This window comes from Porites lutea, chromosome 14 (genome assembly GCF_958299795.1).
Source record: "Porites lutea chromosome 14, jaPorLute2.1, whole genome shotgun sequence".
In the NCBI taxonomy this organism is placed as follows: domain Eukaryota; kingdom Metazoa; phylum Cnidaria; class Anthozoa; order Scleractinia; family Poritidae; genus Porites; species Porites lutea.
In genome coordinates, this window is record NC_133214.1 from 5,884,388 (window position 1) to 5,911,866 (window position 27,479).

Sequence of the window (27,479 nt, forward strand, 5' to 3'; positions counted from 1 at the left end):
TATCCGTCTGCTTCAGAACAGAGATTACGGCGCTGGCTTGCAGGCATGCTAAAGCTGAGATTTAGTTTCGTCTGTGGTGGAGATTTATTTTCGTCCGTTGCTACGGAGGGCTACAGCGTTACGGAGGATAGAATACCATAGAATACTTCATACACTTAAAAAAATGTATTGTTTTATGTTGTTTTGACTCTTGCAGATAACTACAAACATTATCTGACAATGTTGATTAAGTTCTTTTTACTCTTTTGTGGAATTAGAATTATTTGGAGTTTGCCGGTAAGTGAGTTGTCATTGAACCGCCAGCCAACTCGTCCCGCTCAGATTCCTTCCTAGTTATTTGCCACTTTAACAAAAGGGGAACTGGTGCCGAAATGTGTCCCGCATTTGCTTCTGGGATGGTTATTGGGGACGCGCCAGTCAGCTATTGGCCACTTTTTCCTGTCCCTGGTAACAGTCCCAGAGATCTTTGCAAACTTTTAGGAGAATGACTACGAGTACGAGATTTTCTCAATAGTAAGTGGTGCACGCCCGTAAGCCAGCGTAATTTGGCGGGAAAACGTGGTAGCCGTCGTTAGTCTTCTACGAGTTTTAGCGCGATTGTCGTAGTGCCGGAAACAATTTAACAAATGTTAGAAGTTTTATCATTTTGCGATCGGAAGAGGGTGTAACCTCCTTCACTTAAGGTAACAGTGCTAACTTTTCTAGTGAGAAATGGTAAAATGAAGCTTTCCGGGGAGTCCATATTTTGAGAAGACGCGAAAAAACTTTAAGTCAAATCTCGTACTGGTGGTCGTTTTCGTCCTCGAATCTAAAGGTCTCTAATAACGGTATAATGTCTTGTACCCTGAGGAAGACAACATTGCCGCAACGTCGCTTAAGACTCTTTTGAACTGCATCGATTTTACAATTTTCAAAGTAACATTAAGGAAATAAGCTACCTTTGGACGCAAGCTAATTAAGGCCGGTACAACAGGATGTTTTTTCATTAACGCGATAATGTCAAACAAGCCAGACAAGTTAGCCCTCCAACACGCCCGCCCTCCCCCCCTTCCCTTGTTAGGGAGCGTCAGTCAAGGGATATTGGAGCGCGAGCCTGCGTTGAAGTCACTGAGGAGAATCGGGCCGAATTCCTTTCCAAGCTTCTGTTCACATTTTCATTCTTTCGTCTCTAACCCGCGCCCCCCGGCGTCTCCAATAAACCTGCCAGCTACACAGGCTGTGCGAAACCATCACTGAAAACTCTTGTTTTGGTGGTTAATAACATGTGTGCTTTCTCCTTCAGACATTGGGTCAATGGATATTTTCTCAGTGGGCAATTAAAGAATTACTTATTGATGAAAATGACAGTGTTCATTTTCATTGCTTCGCCACCAACCCGCGCTCAACGGCGTCTCCATTAAAACTGCCAGCAACACAGGCTGTGCGAAAACCACCTATGAAAACGCGGGTTTTGGTCAATAACTTATATGCTTTCTTCTCCTTCAGACATTGGGTCAATGGATATTTTCTCAGTGGGCAATTAAAGAATTACTTATTGATGAAAATGACAGTGTTCATTTTCATTGCTTCGCCACCAACCCGCGCTCAACGGCGTCTCCATTAAAACTGCCAGCAACACAGGCTGTGCGAAAACCACCTATGAAAACGCGGGTTTTGGTCAATAACTTGTATGCTTTCTTCTCCTTCAGACGTTGGGTCAATGGATATTTTCTCAGTGGGCAATTAAAGAATTATTTATTGATGAAAATGACAGTGTTCGTGAATGGTGGTTCCGGTCGTGGCTGGACAGATATGTGAGTGTATTTTTCTTTAGTTGTGCTACATTCTGCAGGTTACTAAATAATTGCCTCTGGTGTTTACGTCTACGACTGAGGAGTAGTGCTTATATCCCTACAACAAAGAAGTAGAAAATTACTCTATAGTGGTAACACAATTACTGGTAACCCAGAAGTTCGCTTTGTGGCCAATTACAGTGCGACTACTCGAACCGGAGAACTTGGAAGAAGATTATCCAATCACAACATTTTTTGAAAACAAAAGATTCTCAAGTGTTTTTTGCAAATAGACCAATAAAATTCAAGGTTCAACTGTGCAACCGTTAAAAATTTTAAAACCGTTTGAACTTACCTGACCTCTCAAGCAACAGCCCTCAAATTCATGTATGTTATCGGTCCGTTTGCAAAAAAACGTGAGAATCTTGTGTTTTGCAAAACCGTTGTGATTGGATGTTCTTCCAAGTGCCCCGGTTGGACTAGTTGCACTGTAATAAGGAGAAAAACGAATAATTTAAATAAATGTAAAAAGTAAGAATCCCAAATGGCCAATGCAAAGAGGATGGCTATTTACAAAAATGGTTGACGAGCTGAACTATGAACTACGTTCTCCAACTAATCCAACCGCGGCTGGGTGGGGCTTGAAACCTCCGGTTTGCAATTCTACTTCTTTAACCGCTTGGTCGCGCTCCCCCCCTCCCCCAATCCCCTAAAAATTACTGGATATGATAGGACAGGATAGGATAGGATAAGTGCTTTATTATCAACAGAGCGCCTACAGACACATGTGTTTACAACGATAACAAAGATTTTCGTGCAATAATTACAAAGGTGTACGTTTGTAAAATTTATACAACTATTAAACAAGGTTAAATTTAACGCGGATATCTCTTTCGCGGAAGCGATCATATACGTATTTAGCCACAATTTTGCGTTTTCTCTCCATGCTTCATACTTATCAACGTTGCAAAGGCAGACTGTTCATACCCCTCTTCCAATACCACTCCCAAGGGCAATGAGTAGAGATAACCACTTGATCTTTTATGGGAATTTTAACTCCTTCGCAATAAAATGGAACCGCGAATTTAGGATTTGTTTGACTCCCAATTCCTAACTTTCTGCTATGATTGTAGCCTTATAGTGTCTTCACTGAAATGGCTGTTGCTGTTTGCCATATTGAATTTAATATTAGCTAGACATAGGATCAAATTTATGTTTCAACTTTGTCCAACCTTGGACGCTACTACCGTGTTTTACAGTGAACGTACTCCCGGTGCGTATCCTTTCAAACTGAAATGAAAATGTAAATCTAAGCGACGATTTCGCACTACCACCGACTGGATTTTCCTAGCCAACTACCTGGGCTAAATCTTTGCTCGCATTTCTCTTGCAGATTGCTCTTTATGGAATGGTTGTAGCGCTAGTGTACTGCACTGCTAAATATTTTAAGTTCTTTGAGGATAATAACAAGAGAATTTTGTTTTCTGGTCCTGCCGCCGTCGTCTCTCTTTTCTTTGCCGTTGTAGCCCTACTGGTGAGTAGTCAATGTGAAATATGTCATAATACTCGACTTAGCCTTGCCTTGATATAGCTAGAAGTAATCGCAGATTAGAAGTGCGTCCAATGGCCCGATGGGAAGGGGGACGGGAAAGGGATTTCACTGCGTTATCGTTCCCATGATTAAGCGGGGCACAAAAGAGATACCAGTTCCCGGCCGCGCGAGGTGATAACTTCACGGCCCAGTTGTTCGAAGGCCGATTAGCGCTTAACCTGGGGTTAAATTTAACCCTGGTTTCTTTTACTTGTGCTCAAAAGCATTTTCTTGGATAACTTTCTCTGTTATTTTTAGAGCTTCCAATCATCATTTTGTAGACAAAAAGAATTAAAACTGAAATGCTTTTTAAACTTTCAAATCTGAATTCAAATCTCGCACTAACTCTGGGTTATCTTAACCCAGCTTTGAACAACCCGGCCCAGGTCACTGTAGGCCATTTGCACGATGTCGCCATTTTCCACTATTGCCAGAATTCCTCAGGATTTGCTTTTTTGTTTTGCAAATTAGGGCTGGCTTTCTTTTTTATTAACAATTTATACTTCGAAAGTGCACGCATACAGATTTGAGGTTCCACACCCTAGAATGTGTCTATGAATGACTGACCTGTGAAAGCGCCTTGACATAGGTCCAGTATGGGAGTTCCTCTCGTCGGATAATGGGCTCCTGAATAAATGACTGACTGAAAATAATCTCGCCTGTTAGAAAAACCTGTAAAAAGTAAAACTAAAAAGTAATAGTCGCTTCTTCGAACGTGTGTTCGACACACGTTACCCAAGTATTCTGGACCGATTTGTAATAAATGCTCTAGGAATTAAAGGTGTCAACCCAGTGTTTGGACCATCAGTGAGGCAACTTAGATTATATTAATAGTGAGTTTACACTAGTCTGAAATGTCACACGTCTTCACCGCCTAACCCGTCGGGGGCGCGGGCGAGAGAGAGAGAGACGTATGACATTTCAGACTAAGTTTACGCAACAGGACGGCAGGATGAAGAGGACGGCAAAACACTTGTGTGTGACAAACGTGACAGGGCTATTACTTGCGTGTTTTGTCATGATCTTCACTTCACAACAATGATTTCTGGTCCTTGGCAAATAGACCTGTTTAAAGGAAAGTGACGTTCGACGAAAAGTAGTTTCAAACAAAATTATTGTCACGCTTGCCGCGCAAAGTTTGCCGTGTTCTGTCCTCTCCCGTCCTCTTGCGTAAGTTCACTAATGCTAGACGACGTCAGGAGCCCATGAGGGCTTCTGGAGTTGTTTAACCCTGCGTTGCTCAAACACATTATTTTCTTCCCATGAACTGACCTGTGTTTTACCTCCTTACTTTCAGATTTATACTCTTCAAGCAATTACGTGTAGTTCAAAACCCTCTTGTAACGAAACCCATTCAATTTTGTCATTTATACCTGTAAGTATAAAGTTGCTGTTTCCTTTTTGCTTTCCTTTATAACCTTAACTCATCTTGTGTTTGTCCTTTCCGAACGACCCAATAATAAACCTCTATATCGCAGCCGGAATGTAACCTAACCTGCAAGTGGGTGTCAGTAAAACGCGTGTCAGAGCCGGGGTCGGGACCTGGACCAGAGTAGGGGTCTCTCCTTTTTAAAGAACGCTGTTTTAGGGTTAGCGTTTGTTAGGGGTAGGGTTGACACTAACCCTAACCCTAAAAAAAAGATAGACCCCGAACCCGGCCCCGGCCCCGACCCTGCGTTTTGAGGACACCTCCTGCCAGCAAGCTCTCCATTTGGGGCAGTTGCGAGAATTCACGCTAGAGCACCGCCCACTCGCACGTTCTCTCGCCAGAATTGATCAGAAATGGAGAACTTACTAGCAGTTGATATGTGGCCATTTGTCATTAATTTTTTCCTTTACTTAAACATATTTTATTGACCAAGTTTGCCCTAAGAGTAACAACATTTAAGTCGGTCTAAATCTATCATGCGCTAGCTGTAATCCCAGGGGATATTCTCATTTTTGTACACTTCCCCCGAAAATGATAAGAATGCTAAATGCTGGCTTCAGTCACGTGGGATTCCCAACTATGGCCTTACGGGTTCGAAAATTACGGACATGATGCTGTGGACTTTAAGGCAATGTTCACACCATACTGGATGGCTTTTGTGCAGGCACGAAAACCATACCGGATAGGGATTCTGTTGACACAGAAAAATGGTGATTTTAGCCCGTTTTCTGTAACGGAGATAAGCTGGGCCGTACCGATCTCGAAAGTGTGGCGTCACATACCGGATACGTGTTCATATTATTCCGGGTCGCTTTTCTTGTCTATCCCGCGGAATAGTGTAAACGGCTTTAACCTTTGGTCATATGCCGCTAACCTACCTGCAACATAGCTGCAGGTGCTACCTGGGATACTGTTCCGAGATACCTTGACCTTGGAAAGAGCCATCGCAGGTCTTTACCCTCCGCGTGCCTGCGAAGTTGGACACGAGTTAACTTCGCAATGCTTCCGGTGGTATATCATTTCCCCTGCAGAAAATGTTGAGGCTCTCGGAAAAAAGAACATGTTTCGTCTAGGACCAGTTATTCCGTGTGTCAGACTCACTATCTTGAGTCGGTATTGATTAGTCATCTTTTTCAGTTTCTACCACATTAAAACTGTTTTGCTAGTATGTATATTTTTTTGAAATTACAGATAACAGCTTTCGTACTTCTCAGAAATATACCTGGTTCTCTCCGGTCTAAATTTAGTCGGTTCTACGCATGGGTTGGTTCTTTTTCTTTAGAGGTTAGTAATGTATAACTGAGTTTATATATATTATCCTAAACTCTTTAAGGCCCCGTGATACTGCGGAGAATATAAAAGACGAATGAGTTCGTGGAATGGCTTGAAAAATGGTCTAAATTATGTGGCAAGGGGTAGGTTGACATAATTATTGAAGAAATAAATTAACCTTGCCGCATAATTTATGCCATTTCGTATTCCATACTACAAGTCCTACTGCGGACTCGAGCTCGTTCCTCTTTCTACCCTTAACAACATGGTTTCACCATTCTCTTAACATACGTTGTATAACGCTTTTACTCTAAAGGTCACCGCTAAATTAAAGGAGACTTACTTGTAAGGCGAGGTTTGATTCTGCCGAGTCGTCAATAGCACAAGAAGTTACTCCTTTACCAGGGGCATAGAATGGTACTTTGAAAAACGTGGGTCTCGGAAAATTTTGGCGCGATGTCGATATCTCGGAAGCGTTGTTGGTGCCGGATCTTGAAGTCTCGTTTTCGGGCGACTTTTGCATCTCGGAGTCCCGAATAACTTTTGGTGAAGGGTCTCGGAGTCTCATCTTTGTCATTTCACCATTCTCTTAACATGCGTTGTTTAACGTTTTGACTTTAACGGTCGCATGCTATTGTAAATTGTAGTAAATTGTTCACTACAATAAGCGGGTGTCAGTGACTATCGTGAGACAAACATCAAACAAACCTATCATAGTCAAAGCGCGATAAATAACAGATTTCATTAAGGAGCAAAGCCCTTTTAACCATTTCGAGCATCTCGCCTAAAAACAACTCAATGGCCCGTATGCAGGATTACGTTAGACGAGTAAATTTCACCAACAAGCCTCCTTTGTGAACTAAATTCTTTGTATTTGCACTTTGCAATTTATAATTTCAAAACGTAAACACGCATAAGGGCTATTGATAGAGCACCGGTAGATTTACTCCAGAGCTCGCGAGTTCAAACCTTGCCTGGGTAAAAAACGTTTTCTTTGATTCCGGGCTATCTCAACTTCCTTTCTAGAGCTTGTATTCAGACGGAATCATAGAGTTTGTTAGCACTCAAGAAATCGCCAATTTTTAATTCTTTTTGCCTCATATAAATGCTACGCGGCTTACACACTAAATATATTTGTTATATGGCTGAAAATTTCTTCCCAACAGCGCGCGCTCTCATTGGTTACTTCGACGTCACATGACATCTAGCAATGAAACTGTTTCCCACCAAATCTCTGCGCCGTAACAGCGAGGTTTAATCAATTTCCTGCTTTAAAATTTCCAGCTATATAACAAATCACTTAAAGACTGGTCCCTCGGAAAACAGTTAATTTTGTTTCCTTCGAATCTCAATGTTTCCCTCGCGGCCAGTCATTAAGTGTTGATTGTTTTTGCTTGTTTGCAGTTGTTTATATCGCAGTACCATATCTGGCTTGCCCACGATACCAAGGGAATTTTGGTCCTAATTCCTAGCCAGCCATTTCTCAATGTCGTCTTGTCCACGTTTGTGTTCGTATGCGTCAGTCACGAGATTCACAAGGTGTCCGGGGTACTGGCCAACGCCCTAATAACCAAAGACATTAAAACTATGATGAGAAGGGTGCTGTTTTTTATCTTCATGTTGATAATCATATGGTGGCATAAGACTCATCATGATCCCAAACCCAAATTAGCAGGATAAAGGTAACAGGGGCTAATATTGTGGAGGGGCCCGTGGCCCCGGTGCCCCCTAAACTTAAACCCGTACGCCGAGAAAATGATTTTGGAGGTCGGGCTTCCCTTCTCTCAAGCGGGGCCTGGAGCGGGCCGCCCAGCTACTGGACTTCCTAGAAGTACTACATCTGAATCCGTCTCTGAAGAGGATATTTACACGTGTAAAAAAAGGGACAAAGGACGATGACTAAAGGTATATCAACCACGAACCATATTTTTGGAACTAGGGAGGGGGCCCGGAGTCCTGAAGCCCCCCTGCACTAAATCCCGTAGAGCGAAAAAATAGTTTCAAGATCGGGCTTACCTCCTATCTTGCGGGCCCCGAGGCGGGCTCGTTATTTAGTGGACTAAATCTGAATCTGAATCAGCCGCTGAAGAGGATGTTTATACGTTTGAAATAGGAACACGAAGGACCTTTTTTCCCTGCCCCATAGAGGCCACACAGCGGACGTGGTGACCTAGGCCTTTCCATTGTAGACCGAGGTTGATGTGGAGTGCTATTTCTTATTGTTGTTGCAAAATGGGAAATGAACACGTTCGCATAATTGGCAAATCAGAACTCACCCAAGGAATGTAGGACTTATAACGAAAGGCAACGAAAAGTTTCCGATTGTCAATTTAATCAGCAAACGTCCACGAACCTTGTCCTGTATCTAGATGCTGAGAACTGGACTTATGCTTCAAACTGATAACTTGAAGATGGGCTATCACAAGAATGAGTAGGCCTGGGGACTAGGGTGGTTATAACTCGTCCCCAGGGTCTCTCTTCCAATCACCTTAATAAGAGACCCTGGGGGACAAAGTATTATTCCTTACACTATCTGAATTGGACAGCGAATGTACAAAGTTTATTATAATATAAATACTATACATGTTGGGAGTCTAAATTATTATGTCAAAGATTGTAGATAATAAAAAAAGTTACTATACTCAAAAAATGCGTTTACATTCATAGAAATCAGCTCCGCAAAATGGCTAGCTTTTGCCAAGCTTTTGCCAGGCTCTAAGATACGGTAGGGAAGTCAGAAAAACAAGGTCAAGGGAAAAATTGAAAGTCCAGCGTGATCTGGGAACGGAATGGCGAAGGAAAAAATGCCGGTGTTACAGTGATATAGGCATCCCCGCGTTTGGGGCATCCCTGTTGGGGCAAATTTTTTCCCTTTGTTTTCGCTTTCTAACTCTTACTTGTTATGGTGTATTCTTTTTCTTTTCGCTCTCCTGTATTTTGTTAATTACGTTCCTTTGTTACGTGCTGTATGTAAATTCGGTTATAGTTTGTTATCTCCCCCCCTTTTGTACCAGAGTTTTACGTGTTTATCAGTGTAACAGTGTTCGTGGCAGTAGCTTTTTTCTCGGTTTCCCTAACCACCAACCCTTGTTATCCTCAGTATTTGGTAAGCGGCTTCGTTTTCATCGTTTTCTTCAATTTCGTTTTGCAGTGCCCTTTAGGTAGTTTTTTCTGTATTGTACCTATTATTTTTTCGCTCTTTGAAGGAATTTACTTTTTTTTGGTACGTTAATAGTAAAACATTTGCTGAGACAAGGTGATCGTGTTGTGTTTCCTCGAATTGGCCCTTGCATGTTCAATCCCTACTCCTAAAAGCATCCCCTGTGACCCTAACCGTAACATGAGTAGGGGATGCCCACATCACTAGGGATTTGGGGATGGGGATGCCCATATCACTTTAACACCGGGAGCTTCCTTTCTTTCCTTAGTCTCCGTGGGTTTTTCTTGTTTACGATCGTTATACCGTTACTGCCCCGATTATGGCTCCTGATTACTCGTACCCCCTTATGGCGGGAGCTCCCGCCATAAGGAGAGAGAAAAAGCGAGAGATTAGGTAGAGTTGGGTACTTGATGGCAGTATTTAGTTCAGTTGGTGGGACTGGGACGAGCCTTGCGCCTCGTTGGGCCAGTCATTCGTGTCGTCTCGCACGAAATCTCTCGAGCACCTTGTAAAGGACTCGCGGGGGGTGGGGGGGGGGGGGGTACTTAACACATGTTAATACGGAGAGCTGAGAGGTCCAACCCCTTACCCTTTTATATACCAGTTGTTCACCAAAAAGGTACCCCTTTCGTAAACCTTCTATTGACAAATGGTATCCCTTTCACATACCTTGTTTAGAACTTTGCATCCCTTTTAACTGCTGTAAATGCACTGTCTTTTAACTAGGAATCAATCACAGAAATAAAACGTTTTCTCGACTTTATAAAGCGACAAAATTCATCTGTTAGCCCTTTTGGGCCCTTTCACAGACCCCAAATGACAGATTTCCCTACCCTTTTATATACTTAAAAACAAGTGAAATCCCTACCCTTTCACATACGTAAGGCCTAAAAAATTTACTCCTTTCGGGCGAAGCCTCACCGTATTGGCCATCATAGGGAGTACCCCACCCCCCCACCCCACCGGAGGATTCGAGCTAGTGTTTTCACATTGCGGACCAGTGATCAAGCGACGCTGAGTAATGATGAGATCAGTTGTGGTTTTATATTGGGTGAAGTGCTTTTTGGGAAGAGATAAACGTTCGACCGCATCCATTTGCTCCGAGGAAGTCGAAATATTGATTTGCGACCCCGTTATCGACCACAAGCTAATTATATATTAGGTTGTTCTCTTGATGGCATCTCTACTACAGTTCTATAACACGCGATTTCACCTCGGATTAAAGGTTTGCCAATAAATAGCCTCTTCCGGTCGTTCGCGCTACTCAGTGTAATGAACGCTTAGAACAGGCTAGCGCATATAAATAGCCAGAGTTACCAATCAGGCACAGTGCACATACAAATTCTCTAGTATGTTCCAATATCAATTTATTAATTCTCGTAATTTTTTAGCTTGATTATCCATTGACTTTGTTAGGAGAAAATTGATGCTGATCACCTCTGGAACTTAAAGGTTCAACTTATCCAGATTTTATCACTTTGATTCGTTCAATATTTCGCGCACTCTGTCAGCTTTCGTAGCTCGACCCACAGGGACATCAGGACTGAAATCCTTCGGAGCTTCAAGCATGCATTTATTAAAGTAGTAGGACATCCAGGACATCCAGCTCAAACTGTATTGCCTGCGTGCAAACGTCTCCTGATTTCCTTTGTTGCACGCGGAAAAGGGACGTCTTTTCCGCTTGCATCAAAGGAAATAGTAGACGTCCGTACGCAGGCAAAAACTGTATCTCACTTGTTGAATGCACACTAAGTAAAGGGGCTCTGTCTTAAGGCGTAAAGCTGTTATCCCACTGCGTTTAGGAAGTTATATAACGTAATACCTTGTGGTTTCACCCATTGACAAAAAATATATTTCCCACCACGAGGGGTTTTAATAATTAGTTTCCGAATTAGCCGTGCGTGTCGGATGATTTACGAGAAGAATCGCAGTTTTTATTTTCAGGCCGAAACTTTAGCGCCGTTCCATTCAATTTAGTACTGAAACTCATTTTTAAGTTAAATCATTAAGCCTTAATAACTGAGAATTCATTTCGTGTACTGTGTCCAAATTACGGACATTATGTAACAAGACTCCATAACAGTTTTTCACGGTCCGACGGAAACATGAATTGTGTCGTAACACGTGTTTAAGTGTAGCAGTTATTTATAACTCAAGTAGATCTACTGTATCTGTTTTTCCGTCCGGTCAGGCGATAGAAGATGAACTCTGAAGCTAATCTTGGGTTTTTGCCGTGGCTGTGATTTTTTCAACGATGCAAGAGTTGAACGTTTTTTCAAGTTCCAATCCTGTACTACTGAGTCTTGCAAGTGTGCTTTTTCAAAACTCCCGAAAACAATTCGGTCCCGAAACTGGCTATTTTAAGTGCACAAAAATCATTTAGCAGAAATGTGATTTTTAATAAATTTCAAATGGAAAAAAATCGAAAATTTTACAAGACTCGAGAAGCATGTTGGCCTACTTTGCACGAACATTAAATGACCCCCAAAGAACGTTTAATCGTTTGGAAAATGCGTAAGGAAAAGCACTTTCCAGGGGCACCCAACGAGGACATAGTTCAAAACCACTTAACGTAGCATTGTTGAACGTATGTTAGTATTCAAACGGTAGATATAGGCATACTGTTATCTCCTAAAAACTTTTCATCTGTTCGGATTTCCTAGCTGAAAGCCTAGTGATCCGAAAATTATAGGGATAAAAACTTACCTTCTCGAAAATTTCAGCCAGGAAAAAGCTCCCGAAAATTCTAGGTGGCCTTTTTTAGGGTCAAAATCCTTTAAAAATGGGTAATTATACCATTTTGTAGATGTTCGAAAATCCTAGGAGAGGCAGGCAAGCAAGAAATTTTCCAACAAATGCTCCGAAAATTCTAGATCTCAAATCGTCTTCCGAACAGATATTTTCCCGAAAATTGCCGTTGGGTGCCCCTGACTTTCTGGGCCGCGAAAACACTTCAGGAATTTTGAGAGATGCATCAAAAGTTGACACACGCACCTACATATTGCTTAGTTTACTGGGAATTTAGTAGAGTCCGTGTTGTTAAACAAAACTTGTATTTCACGTCCCTCACAGACGCAACTCCAATCTTTGAACACTGAACCCTTCATTTTGTGAGAGGGAAACAAGAGTCATTCGTAAGTAATTTCGCTTTCCGAAGCCGCCGGCATTTTAATTTGTTCGCTAGACAAGGGTGAAACTAACTCAGTGAGGAAGCCTTGAGATTTGCTTAGGAGTGGATCTAAGTCCATAGGTAGTTTTATATAATACAGGCTGTGGTCTCTGTCCCTTTCATCATCATCATCATTATTATCATCATCACTTTCACTTTCTTTTTCAATGTTCTACATATACCCTATGATTAGGAATGAATTTTAATATAAAGCCAAGACTCTGATTCCAAATATTACCCAGTTACCTATAAACGGTTTGATCAATGAACTGAGGAACTCTACTAATTAGTTTATCAATATACAATTCATAAAATATATTTCAGCCCGTTTTGATGTTCGTGACAAATTATTATCAAAGTAACGTAATTGCCCTGTGTTGTAATTTTGATTCCTAAACATAGCTTTTGCAATACTGTATGTGTTTGTATGGTCATGCAAATAAAGCTCGTCGTTGTTGTCATCTTCATCATCATGATCACATCACGCTTTTGACTTGCCACATATGACTGACCCGACAAAAATCGCTGAAAAATACGTACAGTCAACTCTCGCTAAGTCGGACATCTTTGGGGCCGGTACTAAGTGTCCGTCTTAGAGAGATGTCCGTCTTATAGAGAGTCAATTAAAAGGGAGTAAAGAAAGGCAGGGACCAACTCGAGGTGTCCGTTTTACAGAGGTGTCCGTCTTACAGAGGTGTCCGTCTTATGGAGGTGTCCGTTAAGAGAGAGTCGACTGTACTGCCAAAAAGTTAAGGCTGAACTTTCGTTTACAATCTGGCATTTCAAAATCGACCATTCTCTGAGCAAATTAGCCTGCGTAGCAGGCGTCGAAAGGGGTAGGGGGTAGGGGAGAGGGAGGAAGGGAAAAAGCCACGCAGGCTATGAGCAAATTCACAAAAGAAACTACGCAAGTAACTGATCCAGTCATAATATTAGGCCGCTACAATTGGCAAAAAGAAAGCGAAAAAGAAAGAAAGGCAAACTATAAAAACTTTTTCGTGCGCTATATCAGTTCGGTCAGTCAAGTCGTCCTTTTTTGGACACGAATTTAACACATGAATCGCACGCGAGTTATGAATATCAGCAGGTTAGGAAAGATTACCCAAACGCCAGGCGAACGGTATACCTCAATGATCGATGATTAATGGTTGCTGAATATGACACGACCTTGGCGAATATTACCCTCAAAGAAAATGCTAAAATATGTCTAGCCGGATTTTTGATGACGAAATCGCCAAATGGACCTTTTGCGTCAAACAGTTTTTTTTTTTCGGCCAAAACATGATTAACTCCAAAGTAGCTATGTTATAAAAACTAAGAGTGCAACCATTGCTTTTTTCTCCTCTCCTCGCTCTTTCTTTTCCTCCTTTCCTTTTTTTTCGTTACTGTGATTTTGGAGCTTCTCGGGCGTAAGGAACCTGCCTTTTGATGCCTTTTCGCTCAAATGACTGCAAATTTCGTTAGTGCCTACAAAAAATCGGCTAGATATAAGGAACAAAATTGTATCCCAAAAAGATCGTTCATTAACCTGTTAATTTTTTTCTGAAACAACATAAGATACACAACAGTGTTAGACATTTTGCTGATAATTTACCCGAGCCACGAATTCCCTAGGAAAATACTGCGTAGGACGATTCGCGTGCGCGGGGGATGAACCCATCCCGCCTATTCGACGTGCGCGCGAGTTCCGTTTTCCATTCTTTCGTTTCCATTTATTTGTTTGGCCCTTTTTGGGGTGGATGAGTAGTTTTTTTTTCCAAGAGTATACCAACAATAAGGCGAAATTCTCACCCCAAATATATTGTTTACGTCCTAACGCCCAGTTCTAACAAATACAAACTACGTAGCTGTAGTCATGAGACGGACAATATATACCTGTGCCCTACCCCGTAAGAATAGTTGTTATTTTCTCACGCGGGTAGAAAGAAAAATAATTTTGAAATTCCCAGCGATACAAATCACTTCTTTTATTAATTGTGGAAATAAATTGATGAAGAAAACAATAGTTTGATTTATTGTAGCTGGCGCATCCAACAGACAAAAAAAGCGCTAAATTCTGTTCCTTTTGTTTCGTTGAGAATTGTTAAAGTATTTGGGAGGAGTCCTGTCAAATCCCTTGAGAGTATTAACAGCATGCCTGTCAAATTCTTCTCGTATTACTAAGCGCATTCGAAGAACAATTTACCAAATTTCGGCGACAAGCTCTTCTTTTTGGAGTTCAAAATAACGCTTAGATCCTGATTGTTAAGTATTTATGCGAAATGTTATATATTTGTGGCTTTAAAAGATCTATTTTTGCTCCTAAACGACGGCAACTTCGGGGGTAATCTGATGAAAATCCATTTTGCTGATTAAAAGATGCATATTTGTGTGCGAATGATTGACAGGTAATTAAGTCGACGAATCGTCCCCACGCTTAGCTCGGTTCTCTGCCAAACCCTCGCGACTGTTTAGGATTCCTTCTGGTAGTGAACATTTCACCTTCAAACGACTTCTGCAACCGAAAATAGGGACGGTGAATACAGGCTAGTTCCACAGGTATGGTTGTTCGTCTAAATTTAAACAGCAAACGGTTGGAATTGGATTTCCAGACCTGTTTGTTGCTCTCCAGAAACGCGCCATGTCTAATATTGAAAGGAGTTTATTGTTGTAAACGCTTGTTTACCAGCTAAAAGATTTGAGGGTTGTTCGGCCTTTTGGCGAGTGAAAGTACCTGTCGGATAGATGAAACTAGGTTGAAGTTTAGCTTTGTTCCTTTGTGGGGGTCTTTGTGATGATATATTTCGATTAGAAATGGTCGTTTTCGGAACGTAATGTATTTTTGTCTGAACAATGGAGCTCTTTTCGCCGAAAGTTGTCTCCTTGAATTCAGTAGTTCAGGATCCCGCGTGTTTGAAGCGTTTATCTGGTCGGCAAAGGCATGATTTGTGAGTTTTCTCTGCTCCATAAATAGCCGTTTGTGCCTAATACTTCGAAATGATTGAGCGTCGCTTTTCTTTGATTTATTTTTTCGGTGAATTGATCTCGGCGCGTTGAGGTATATAAAGCTTAAGTGTATCTCACCGCTGCTGATTTCCCTTCGTTGTATTACAATACGGCGCTAACATTGTTATTTATGTCGCTGAAAAGCCGATAATTCCATATACCCTTCGCCGATTTCTGCAACTGCTACAGTTTATTACCATTAATGTAATTTAGCGGGTCTAGTTTCATTCCAAATGTAATGTTCCTTTTTTGTCAAACGCAGCAGTCATGTTTTTAACACGAAGACGACGATTACTTGCTGTGTGGAGGCAGTGATAATAGGAGATTTATTCTATAATTTGTACCACATGCACCTTTATAAAAAAGCCTTTTACTGTCCAGCGATTTTTTCTTGCGCTGGAAATTTTAGTGAAGTTAAACTTCGCTTGAAATGTACCTTTTCGAATCATCGATCAATCACTTGTTCGCATGATACTGATATGGCCCTGGCCTTACTCCTCGAAGCAAACTTCTTTACGTCGCGATGGTGACAACCTTCAGATCTTTTCCTTGCTATTTCCGATATGTCAAGGAAAAAGTTTTTTCATGTCAAGGACGATTTACGTATCAATTGGAAAGTTGAGACGGCAAAGTCACAAACAATATTTTCTCCTTTCTTTAGTTGAGTATGTTTTAGTGTGCATGCAAGAGCAGTTACAAGAACCTTAACTTTCCTTTGCAGATTTTTGATTTCCAGCTGGCAGATGCCAAATTAAAGAAGTAAAAGTTGGTAAGGAAATAATGTAAACTAAGAATTATATGTATTATGTATAACTAATATACAAAGTGAAGTAACAATCGCCATAAACGAACATCTTGTGGCCTAGGACTCTTTTACAATAATGTTAAATGGCCCGTGTTATTTTAGTGTTAAGGTTCGAGAATATAGAAGATGCAGGTAAGCAGTTGTTAAGTTACGTAGAAACTGCTGAGTTAATCGTCTTAAAGAAAATTGAAGGAAATGTATATATTCGTCACGCTTTTTTTGGGTGGAAGAGAATTTCATTTAAGTCCGCGACATGGATGAATGTTTACCTTCCTGACAAAGAGTGCATTGATAAGCTTCGGAACTATTTTTCCGTCCGCAGTCACGTATCGTCACAAAGAATGGACAAAACACTCGGAAACTGTCTGCCCCTTTATTCAATCGCGTAGTATTGATCGTATGCGAAATTCTAAGCTGTCTGTCCTTTTCTTTTTAGCGTGTGAAAAAAAGAAAATCGCTAGAAACTTACGGTTATTCCGATCGGCGGTGAAAGGGTAGGAAATTTCTTCATGACATGCTTTAAATACACGAAGCATCCGAGCGTGGTTTGCTAATTAGAGTTGGGTCTCTTTTTATGGTTCATTTGTTGGTTCCATTAGACAGATTTTTTTGTATAAACCACATGATTCATAACCGGTTTTTGGTTGTGGCTAGGGACTTTTGTAAAAGGGCAACATGAATGTTACAGTCTCAAATCATAAGACCAATCTATACAAAATTCCTTTTGCATTAGTCGTCTTTTCTGGCATATGCAAATACGTAGGTAGACTTGTTAGGCAAGCAATACTTTGGGTCAAGTTCATCTAACTTGTATTGGTCATAGTCAGTATTTTGTTTCTAGTGTCCTCTTAAAATTCCCGAAACCCACGCTCAGACGCAAGATCATTGTAACATTCATAACAAATATTCCCCAAAACACATTATTCTTCAACCCATGTACAACCAGAAAGATACAAAACGATTTGTGCTACCTCAAAAATTAAAGAAGTGCATACTTCAGCAAGTTATTTTCAGGTTAGTATGAAGATTTGTACAAACTGAACTTAGTTTTGAGTTGGCTCATGAGAGGTCCAAGTTTACCCCTCGATATCTAACATTTATGTTCTCCCAAAAATATTCATACATGATCAAAAGACAAGGTTAAGAGAATAAACGAAACACTGTCACCAAAGGGAAATGCTTTTAATATTTTGTCAAATTCTCCAAACTAGTAAAGGTTTGGAGCTCAGTATGGAGAATTTGTATTTTTTGAATATTGGGGCTGAAAGGGTTTACCGCAGGTGAGTGCTGTTTCCTTCGTTACATAATCAGTTGGGAGATATTAGAGAGTGGTGAGCGATACACCAAAAATTTTGGGGTCTAGGAAACTTGATCTGATGTCAAAATCTTGTTTTTGTCTGCCTTTATTTTTGGCTCGGATGAACTTTTAAGTTTTTATGGTACAAGTGCCAGCTTTTGCCTTTTAATGCCGCCCATGATATTAGGTGTCAGATTTTACTCTTAGTTATCAGAAATATGCCTTGTCTGAATCACCCAATATTTCTAAGATGTTTAGGTTGTGCAAGGTACAAGTAATGATGGCTTATTTGTTTAGTGTTTGATTTTCGAATACTCATTCATGATCACCTTTTGCCGTATCCTTGAGTGAGAATGGGTCCGTTTGTTTTCGTATGCTTTGTTTCACAAGATGTTGAGAGAGATGCTAATACATACATGCATGGCCAGCTACTCGAAAATTGCTCAAATTGATCATTCTTCTGAACCAGCTATGACAGATCAGCATCAAGTGTTCTAGTGCATAGCCTTGGTTTACATGTCTGTTAACTATTGGGAACCTTGATATAATGAAGGGCCTAGGGTCTGGCACAATATGTTCACTACTATGTAGCTTCATTATATAAAGGTTCTTTTCCATATATTTTACTATTACTGGGGAGAGGAATTATTATCTTTTGTTATACCAAGGAGTTAGGGAAGAGTGGGTTCCACCTTACGTATTTTGTTCATGAGTATATTGTCATATAATATTACTAGCTGTGTTATTAAGTAACCACTAATGGCATGAGTTTGCCACCTTGAATTTATTACAAGTTAGTGGAAAACTTGTTTGTGGTTGAAATATATTTCACTCTTACAACATCCTCTTTAAGGTGAATGTCTTGTCAATCTCTGAAATGTGAGTTCAAAAGATAACTTGATATTGGCTGTTTTTATACTGTAAGGATGGGTGATCCATCTGGACGAACTTGGGCAAACATTTTGCAGTTCATCTTGTTATGTGTGTCTAGTATATATAAAGATGGGCACAAGAAACATTATGCATCCAGACGAACTACCTGTCGTAGTGCATTGTTCAAGACATATTTCGAAGGAAAGGTGGTCCACATGCTCAATGTGTTGTGTGGGCGTCCTTATACTTAAGACGTGTAACCAGATAAACTACAAAATTAATGTTTGCCAAGGTTCGTCCAGATGGATAATGCGTCCTTGGTCTAAAAACGGTGATTAGCTCAGTCCTTTTTTTGCCTTGTTATGGATCGTAACCTTGTCTTAGTTTATAAAAAAACGACATCTTGTCATTTTGTCTCTACCAATGAGCCTCAATAAAGAAAGTTATTATATGGCCTAAATTATTAGCAGGACCTATAAAGCAGCCAATCTCAAAGGTCCATCGTTCCCTTTCATGCAGGTAGCCACTCAAAATTCTGAATTTCCTTCATCTTTCCTACCCTCAGAGAGAGGGCCATTGTAAGAATAGGGTTATTTAACAGCCATTATAAAGTAATCAGAAAGTTTCATTTGGAGAAATTTATTTGTTGCAGTTTTCACCATGGAGACGAGCAGACTTGGCGGCATACCTCATGGTGAAATGAGCAAAGAAGCACAGACGGCAATGTGGCATCAACAATACCACCATCATGATTCTGGTATCATGTCCGGTGCAACTACCACCACGCACTCAATCAAAGGTGATGATGATGACGACTACATGAAGACCACACAAATGACATTTGAGTGGGAGCAAGGCTTTTCGGATCAGGATATGCATGCTATGAATGAGCAGTTTGTTTCCACAAGAAGGTATGTGCAACTTGCATCTCATGAAAAGTATTTTAGTGGGGTCTGACTTTTTTTGCCTGGTCAAAAATATTGTTTCTGCAAATAGTTTCTGGGCTGTTAAACCTACTGTACTTTTGTAAGCAACTTAAAGTTTGTCTTGATATATAATATTACATCCCTTCAATTCAAAAACTTCTGTTTTTCATTGCATTCAGACTGTTCATTTTGCATATATTTACATCCTTTGGTTTTTTTTTTGGAAACAGCCAGCGTATCCGTCAAGCTATGTTTCCCGAAACTCTTGAAGAAGGAGCACATATTCCGTCCACGCAGTTTGACTCTGCTTCTTCAACTGCTGTACAGCGACTTGCAGAGCCATCGCTAATGTTAAAGCAAGCTGTTGTAAACCTCATCAATTATCAGGTACATTGTATTATTAACTTCATGACTGAGGGGTTATGTCATAATGACCTAGCCTCACCTTTGTGGTCAAAGCTGAGCTCAGATTAAAACTCTTTGTCATCTTTTGTCATTCTTGGAACTCTGAAAGAAAGAAAAACAAAGTACGTTTGGTTTTGTTCATATTTTGGCACTATAAGAGTTATTAACCAAGCTGCATCATTTTCCATACTAGCCATTGAGAACTGGAAACATATGTCAATATAGTGTGGTTACACAGTTGAACTCCATAGGGAAACAAAAAACAGTTTGAGTTAGCGGGGAATTCAAGTTATCAGGGTAAATTTCAGTGAAAATTTGATAAAGGGAAAGGAAATTTAGTTTGAGCTAGTGAGGAAATTGAGTACTGAGTTTGGTTATTGAGTTTCTAGTTTACTAGTAGAATAAACACGAATAAACTGAATCACCAGTTTAGGTTTTCTTCTAATGTGTTTTCAGGTTTCCGAAGCAAGACTGAAAATTTTGACGTGGCTTATTCAACATTGACCACTCCAGAAATACTATAACATACCATAATGCTATTTGTTTGTCACCCCAAAATTTGCATAAGCATTGTCTTCAGTTTCTCTTGGGAGTTAAAATGGCCTCAAGAGAAACTGAAAACAATGCTTATGCAAAATTTTGGGGTGACAAAGAAAGAGCATTATGGTATGTTATGGTATTTTCTGGAGTGGTCAATTGTGGAAATGTTTAAATTATTTTTCTCTCCAAGACAAGACAAAGATCTCAGACAAATTTAAGCTAAGCAGTTTCTTTTTATACCTTGTAGGATGATGCTGATCTTGCGACCCGCGCCATTCCCGAACTGACCAAGCTGTTGAATGATGAAGACCAGGTAAGTAACTCAGTGATGTGACGACATTTTGTTCAAGGCACCGCAAACAGCATGTTGTAAAGTCAGCATTGGGAATAGATTCAGCTGTAGTTTTTAAATCAACTGTACACTCCATTAGACAAATAGACAACAATTTTCCATGGTTTATAGGTCTTATAGGCCATAGTAACAGAGTTGGGAATCGAGATATTATGAATCACTTGATAAGAATTTTGTTTAATTTTCACTTGCGTGCAAGCAAATGAATATAATCTTTTCAGCTTTTTGATGGTGGGCCACTTTTATCAATGATAACATGATTTTTATAAACAGAACAAACCCTTACAATCCAATATAGAGAATTAAGGACTGTCATTTTGCCGTGTTTTAGAGCATGACAAAAACAAACAAAATGTATCAAAAAAGGGTCACCCTTTAATATTATAATATAATATTAAAGGGTGATAAGGCACAAATATTATGTGCATTATGAGTTCATAAAAATTAAAAGACAATACATAAGTCTTAATATTAAATTTTTTTGGTCAAGAAGATTTTATTTATTTTTTCACAAATATCTGTGTTTTAGGTTGTTGTTGGACAAGCTGCCATGATGGTTCATCAGCTGTCCAAGAAAGATGCCAGTCGTCATGCCATCATGAACTCACCGCAGATGGTCGCTACTCTTGTAAAAGCTCTTAACAACTCCTCTGATCCCGAGACTACTCGATGCGCAGCTGGTACATTGCACAACCTTTCTCATCACAGGTATATCAACTCTTTATATGTTGTGGCGCTGACGAGTTTTGTGACGGTGACAATTGTTGTGACTTTGGAAGGTGTCCTAAAAGCTTTTTTTTTGTGAAAATCGGTGAAGTAGTAAAGTCTTGTGTAATGAAGTATCGCACATTTAAACAGTACTGTCACAGTAAATTCAGTTATTAATTTAAAAACTTTGTCTTTTATTTACAGGCAAGGTTTGTTATCTATCTTCAAGTCTGGTGGCATCCCTGCTCTTGTGAGAATGCTTGAGTCGCCTGTTGAAGCAGTTGTTTTTTATGCTATCACCACATTACATAATCTGCTACTTCATCAAGAAGGAGCCAAGATGGCCGTCAGACTAGCAGGAGGTCTTCAGAAAATGGTGGCATTGCTTGGACGCACAAATGTCAAGTTCCTGGCCATTGTAACAGGTACAAGACCTTGAGGTTGTGTTATCATAGAAGTGTTTTTTTCTTTTTTAATTCGTTTTGTCAGCCTCACTGCATTTTCAGTTGAAAATTAGACTAGAATGATTACTTCTTGCATTTTCCGCTGGTAAGCTTAAATTCATAGGTTAGAGCTCCTGGGTTCTCTTGAATTTTTTGTTGAGCACAGGCTTGCTTGCCACTTAAACAAGCGCTGCAACCTAGTGTCCTTTCATAGTTTCAACTTGGAAAAAGGTAAACTCTTTGTGGTAGACAAATAACTATCCTTATAAAGTGAAATTTGTCTTTTGTTAAATGCAGACTGTCTCCATGTGCTGGCTTATGGTAACAAGGAAAGTAAACTGATTATCCTGGCATCTGGTGGTCCAGCTGAGCTTGTGCGTATCATGAGAAGTTATACCTACGAGAAACTCCTCTTCACAACCAGTCGTGTGCTTAAAGTTCTGTCCGTGGATACTGACAACAAGCAAGCTATTGTAGAGGTAATTAATAGTAGTTTTTTTCAGCTTTGTTTTTCGTTTTATTTACTTGCTGCAATAATATTTTCTTCAAGTTTTTTATTCAATCTGGAAAGAGGGCTTTTCTACAGTTCTAGGAACATGTTTATCTCTTTTTTTTACCCTCGTGTTGCTAGTTATTTATTCAGGATGATGGAATCCTGAACACAAAAACTGGACTGGTTGAATTTATGTGATCTGTGGATGCAACCAACTTCATAATGAGTTGTGACAGCTTTGGAAAGTAACACAAGTAACAGGGCTGTCATTAAAATTTTAATTTGCCGGGCTAATGATACAAACTCAGGCGGGGAATCCAACAGTTGGGGTTTTGTTTGGTTCTCTTTTTCTTTTTTCCTTCAAAAGTAACGATGGTCACATTCATAATAGGCGGGAAAAATCTGCAGCACCCAACCCTTAATGGGAAGCTTTTGCAACAGCGACGACAACAGCAGCAAGAACTTCAAAAAATATGTTTGTGAAGCAAAACAACCCATTTGCATGTGCATCACACTTTTTTGTTCATTTCTTTGCCTTCTCCGCCCGACTACGATGTGAAAGTGCATAATTTCACGTTTTATGGAAGATGCAAACAAGCGACGACGAATTTTTCTTTCTCTTTCTAAACTTCGGTGCGGTCCTCAAGCAATCAACTCCAGGGAAATTTGGCCACTTTTGACATTTCAAGCGAACTGGAATAAACGCGGACAAGTTTGAAAAAACGCGAATTCATTTTTAAAGTGACCTTTTCCCTGCCGTAGCCGTCGTTGGTGCTAAAGCTCTCTAATGAAAGCCCTGAAGGAAAGTTGTTCCTGTGACTGGTTACTTAATGATGTGGTACATACTTAGTTATGTTGAAGTTAATGTTGCCTATATTTTACTCAGGCTGGAGGTATGCAAGCCCTTGCTATGCATCTTGGGCACCAGAGTAACAGGCTCGTCCAGAACTGCTTGTGGACACTTCGCAACCTTTCAGATGCTGCTACCAAAGAAGATGGACTTGACAACTTGCTTCAGATGTTGGTACAGCTGCTGTCATCCAATGATATTCAAGTCGTGACATGCGCAGCTGGTGTCTTGTCCAACCTGACATGCAATAACCCCAATAACAAACAGCTTGTGTACAGGTTTGGTGGAATTGAAGCCCTGGTGAGGACATGCATGCAGGCTGGAGACAGAGAGGAGATCACTGAGCCGGCGGTAAGATAGTTGGCTATGTCTGCTGTCTTCATCATTGGTGGTTAATTAAGAATTATTGCAGTGTTACAAAAGCAGGGAGGAAGGAAGCTATGTTTTCCTCTTTTAAAGTCCGTAAAATGCCAGAAAGGCCCTTTAGGGCAAAGTATCTCAACTAATTTTGTCGCTGATTGTAGTTACATTTTAGTAGAGGTGGTCTAACACTGTATGCTCCTTTCAGGTCTGTGCACTGCGCCATCTAACCAGCCGTCATGAAGATTCTGAAAAAGCCCAGAATGCAGTTAGGGTTCATTTCGGCTTGCCAGTCCTGGTAAAACTGCTGTACCCACCATCCCGTTGGCCGCTCATCAAGGCTGTTATTGGTCTCATGCGAAATCTTGCCCTTTGTCCTCTCAATCATACTCCTATCCGTGAGCATGGAGGCTTGCCACAGCTTGTTCAACTTATGATGCGTTCTCATCAAGATATGCAGAGGAGGCCTGGGCAGAGTGTGGTGATTGATGGCGTCAGAATGGAGGACATTGTTGATGGGTGTGTTGGCGCACTCCATATTTTGGCACGAGAAGCACACAACAGAGCTGTTATAAGAAGTCTTCACTGCATTCCACTGTTTGTTCAGGTAATTAATACATTTTTTGGCAGGGATGTACCATTTGTAAATTTGTAGACAGTTAAGAATGAGGATTTTTCAGGGAATTTGGAGAATTTCAGTTCCAAAAATATGCTGGTGCATTTTTAGATCTGCCAACTTGATATTTTGATTTGTTACCTAGGCGATCTTCAATTCATCAATTTAAAAAATTATTATATTATATACTAGCATTCTCAGGGTGCAAAGAAAGTCAGGCAGGCTGTAACTAACATGTACTAGCCCGAAATTCATTTCAACTAGCGTTTAACCAGGATTACAGTATTATTCTTCTGTAATTTGAATTCCCAAAAAACCTCACTTGCCCATTGGGAAAGTTAAGAACAGAATTCACCAGCCCAATAGCAAAATCCTCAAGCTTCATGTAACCGGAGACTACTTCCTTTCCACACTGGATTTTCTGTCTATCTATACTTTGAAAATTTACCTGGTGGAAATGCTAAAATTGGCCTGTGAGTTCCGTTGGCGTGGGTACATTTTAAAAACAGTGTAATAAGACAATGCTCCTTTCTTTTTTCAGCTTCTATACTGTCCCATTGAGAACATCCAGCGTGTTGCTGCGGGAGTGCTCTGTGAACTAGCCCAGGACAAAGAAGGCGCTGAAGCCATAGAAGCTGAAAATGCAACCGCTCCTCTAACCGATCTGCTTCATTCAAGAAATGAGGGTATCGCTGCTTATGCTGCTGCGGTGCTTTTCCGTATGTCTGAAGATAAGTCACAAGATTACAAAAAACGGCTGTCAGTGGAGCTGACGAGTTCTCTCTTCCGAGATGATGCCCCTTGGCCTGAGGTAAGGAGTGTATTGTCAGTGGTGAATGTTGAAGTATTAATCCTTTAAGCCCTAAGAGTGATCAGGATCAAATTTCTCCTTGTAATATCAGTGCTTTGTAAAACAGAGTGGTCATGAGAATTACGGACATGATCACACAAGATGAATTTGCTTGATATTTTATCAACTTCTCCCCACTACCTCTGTAGGAAATGAATAGGGGCAACAAATAAGAATTCAAATTTTGATCTTAGGGTTCAATGGGTTAATTGTTTAAGCCCCAACAGTGACCAACATCAACTTTCTCCTAACACTGTCCATAACAAAAAACTAAAAAAACTGTGCTCTCTCTATCAGAGAGCTATTTTTTTCTTAGAGCACAGCCATGTACACCCTTCTTGACTATAGTTCTTGACCAAATCCCCTAGTCTTTGCACACTAACTTAAGAGGTTTTTTTGTTTTCTTTCTTTAGCCAATGGATGGAGACTTCCATGACCCGAATTACAATATGCCGCCTATAGGCTATGGTTATCCTCACGATGGCTTTGACTACAATCAGCCAATGGATTATTCTCACGACCCAGGTTATGACTTCCACCAAGGGGACCCTGCTTTGCAACCACTTGCACATCCCCCTCCTCGAGGGGGAACCTGGTACGACACAGATTTGTGAAGTTGAAGATGTAAACCTTTTGTGAAAGGGGTTTTTGAACTTTTCATTTCTTACCATGAGGAAGACCGGAGCATTGAGCTGTAGTGCTACATAAAGCAAGAATTACTAGAGAAAGAATTGCTTGCAGTACAGCTTTGCCATTTCAGGATTTCTGATCATGATCTTTATCTTGTTATTTGCAAGCTGTGTTGTATTCATTGTCAATGTCGGTAGCATTCCCAGTTTATAACATTAAGTTCTATAAAACAGGCTCTCTAATTCTCTTTCCAAATGGTCTTGGGATTGAGAGACCTTTGTAAAAACGTCCACCCTTTTACTTTCATCTCTCACAGTTCTATGTACAGTTGAATAGTTCTTAGTAGTTTGAAGAGTCCAGAGACTTCGATGAAAAATGTTTAAAACTAAACTATTCCCTTGTTGGGAGGGATGTAAAATTTTAAGTGGCTGGTGTGTACAGCCTAAACCTCGTGTTGGCAGTTTTTCTTATTCCATTTTGTCTACAACTCATGTATTTTTAAATCTTTCAAGTTTGATTGCAAAAGGAACAAAGCATTTCCCCCTGAATTTGTTTTATTTATGTTTATTTGAAACACAGCAAGTGTTGTTTTCATCAAATGGCAGTATTGAGACTGTATGGTGAACAAAATAACTGTTGCATAGGAGCCAAGGTTACAGACTTCGGAACATTCTGATTGAAACCTTTGGCTTTGTTAAACAGAAAACCTTTCCTGAGTTATTTAGTTCCCAGGCTCCACTCCTCTTTTAAATCCTAGTTCCCAGAACCTTTTCAACAAAATGCATATTGAGGTAGAGGATGGGAGAGGGGAGCCTGGGTATTTTGTACAAAAAAATCAAGTCATCTGTATATTTTGTTAAATTTTTTTTTTCAATCAGAACCTTTGCACCAATTTACACTGTTATAAGCTGGATAATTATTGTTTCTCAAGTAAAGCTTTTGTATTTTCCTCTTTTTTGGTTTTGAGGGGACAAAGGCTTAAAATTCTAATCCTCTGGTCTGCAACGGTTTTTGTCATTACCGAAGCAATAATTTGTTAATTGTTCGCTGCTTAGAAATAAGAGGAAAACTGGTACCGAAATGTGTCCCGCAATTCATTCTGGGATCGCTACTAGGGACGCGCCGGTCAGCTATTGGTCAATTGTTTTTCTCTGTCTTTTGTAACAGTCCCAGAAGTCTTTGCGTAAGTTAACTCGACCCAGATTTTTTCTCGTTTTTCAAGTGGTGAATTTTGCGTATGACAAGCCACAGACTAAGAAACTGCATTCTCTTTTTTGACTGTATTATATATCATTACTTTGCTTTCTTCTTTCGCTTGCTAAGGATATGTTTGTATAGATTACCTAGTGGTAGGCTTAAAAATGCTGAAGAGCCAAATAATTTTAGGTATTTTTAGTCAGGCTTGGCTGTGTCACTTAGTAGTGTATTACAGTGATTGATGTGAGCAGCTATGTGCAATTAAATTTTATAATCAGGTAAAATGGATGCTCTTTTTTCTTTCTCGATGCACTCGTATACCTTGTTACAGATGTTTACGTGTGATAAAGTTTGCCAAGATTCGGAAGCCATATTTCGCCGTCGTGGGACAACAAAGTAACCCAAATGTTTTTAACTTCACAATCTCCTCTGACTGCTTTGAAGTCGTTCAGACAAACAGAATGCAAGAGACCGTCACAGTAAACCTATGTTCACACTCAGTCCAGTTCTCCCCTCCCGCTTTCTATGTCACGAAACGCTGGGAGAGAGACTCTCTCTCTTTCTCGGCTTTGCGTGACAGAGAGTCAGAACTGGACTATGTTCACACTGTATACCGGACAGCTTTTAGTGCCGACACAAAAGCTATTCGGCATAGTGTATAGTGTGACCACTTAACCGATTTGACTCTCCACTTTAGAGATCACCAAGCGCAGCTTCGCTCCGTTACAGACAGCCTGTTCACAGACCCTCTATTTT

General features: G+C 40.3%; 2 protein-coding genes and 1 long non-coding RNA gene across 4 annotated transcripts in view; 2 read left to right on the top strand and 1 right to left on the bottom strand.

The window, feature by feature from the left end:
• Positions 1-8,182, top strand: part of LOC140924676 (N-acetylneuraminate (7)9-O-acetyltransferase-like) — a 28,032-nt gene extending 19,850 nt beyond the window's left edge. Inside the window, exons 18-23 of the mRNA XM_073374707.1 lie at positions 197-276; positions 1,689-1,793; positions 3,166-3,306; positions 4,661-4,738; positions 5,984-6,076; positions 7,469-8,182. Coding sequence (XP_073230808.1) covers positions 197-276; positions 1,689-1,793; positions 3,166-3,306; positions 4,661-4,738; positions 5,984-6,076; positions 7,469-7,744 — 773 coding nt within the window. The 3' untranslated portion in view covers positions 7,745-8,182. The remainder of the gene's footprint in view (positions 1-196; positions 277-1,688; positions 1,794-3,165; positions 3,307-4,660; positions 4,739-5,983; positions 6,077-7,468) is intronic.
• On the bottom strand, positions 7,489-16,671 carry LOC140924680 (uncharacterized). The gene is made up of 3 exons (XR_012164312.1): positions 16,453-16,671; positions 9,894-9,946; positions 7,489-7,627 (listed from the first exon to the last, which is right to left on the bottom strand). It is a non-coding gene; the product is annotated as an uncharacterized lncRNA (long non-coding RNA).
• LOC140924648 (catenin beta-like) lies at positions 14,793-27,008 on the top strand. Of its 2 annotated transcripts, XM_073374677.1 has the most exons (12): positions 14,793-14,931; positions 16,100-16,147; positions 19,006-19,264; positions 19,510-19,666; positions 20,472-20,537; positions 21,106-21,284; positions 21,489-21,709; positions 22,025-22,206; positions 23,107-23,421; positions 23,639-24,037; positions 24,588-24,857; positions 25,310-27,008. In XM_073374677.1, the coding sequence occupies exons 3-12, from the start codon at positions 19,014-19,016 to the stop codon at positions 25,508-25,510; spliced, it is 2,241 nt and encodes a 746-aa protein (XP_073230778.1). In that variant the 5' UTR covers positions 14,793-14,931; positions 16,100-16,147; positions 19,006-19,013; the 3' UTR covers positions 25,511-27,008. The 2 variants fall into 2 exon arrangements, with proteins under 2 accessions (XP_073230778.1, XP_073230779.1); XM_073374678.1 differs by lacking the exons at positions 14,793-14,931; positions 16,100-16,147 and adding an exon at positions 16,887-17,197.
• The last annotated feature ends 471 nt before the right edge of the window (positions 27,009-27,479 follow it).

Bases quoted from the DNA above. Each gene is read 5' to 3' on its own strand.
- LOC140924648 (XM_073374677.1), top strand. From the start codon at position 19,014: ATGGAGACGAGCAGACTTGGCGGCATACCTCATGGTGAAATGAGCAAA. The intron at 19,265-19,509 runs GTATGTGCAACT...TTTTGGAAACAG, and splicing joins CAGTTTGTTTCCACAAGAAG to CCAGCGTATCCGTCAAGCTA. The intron at 21,710-22,024 runs GTACAAGACCTT...TGTTAAATGCAG, and splicing joins GTTCCTGGCCATTGTAACAG to ACTGTCTCCATGTGCTGGCT.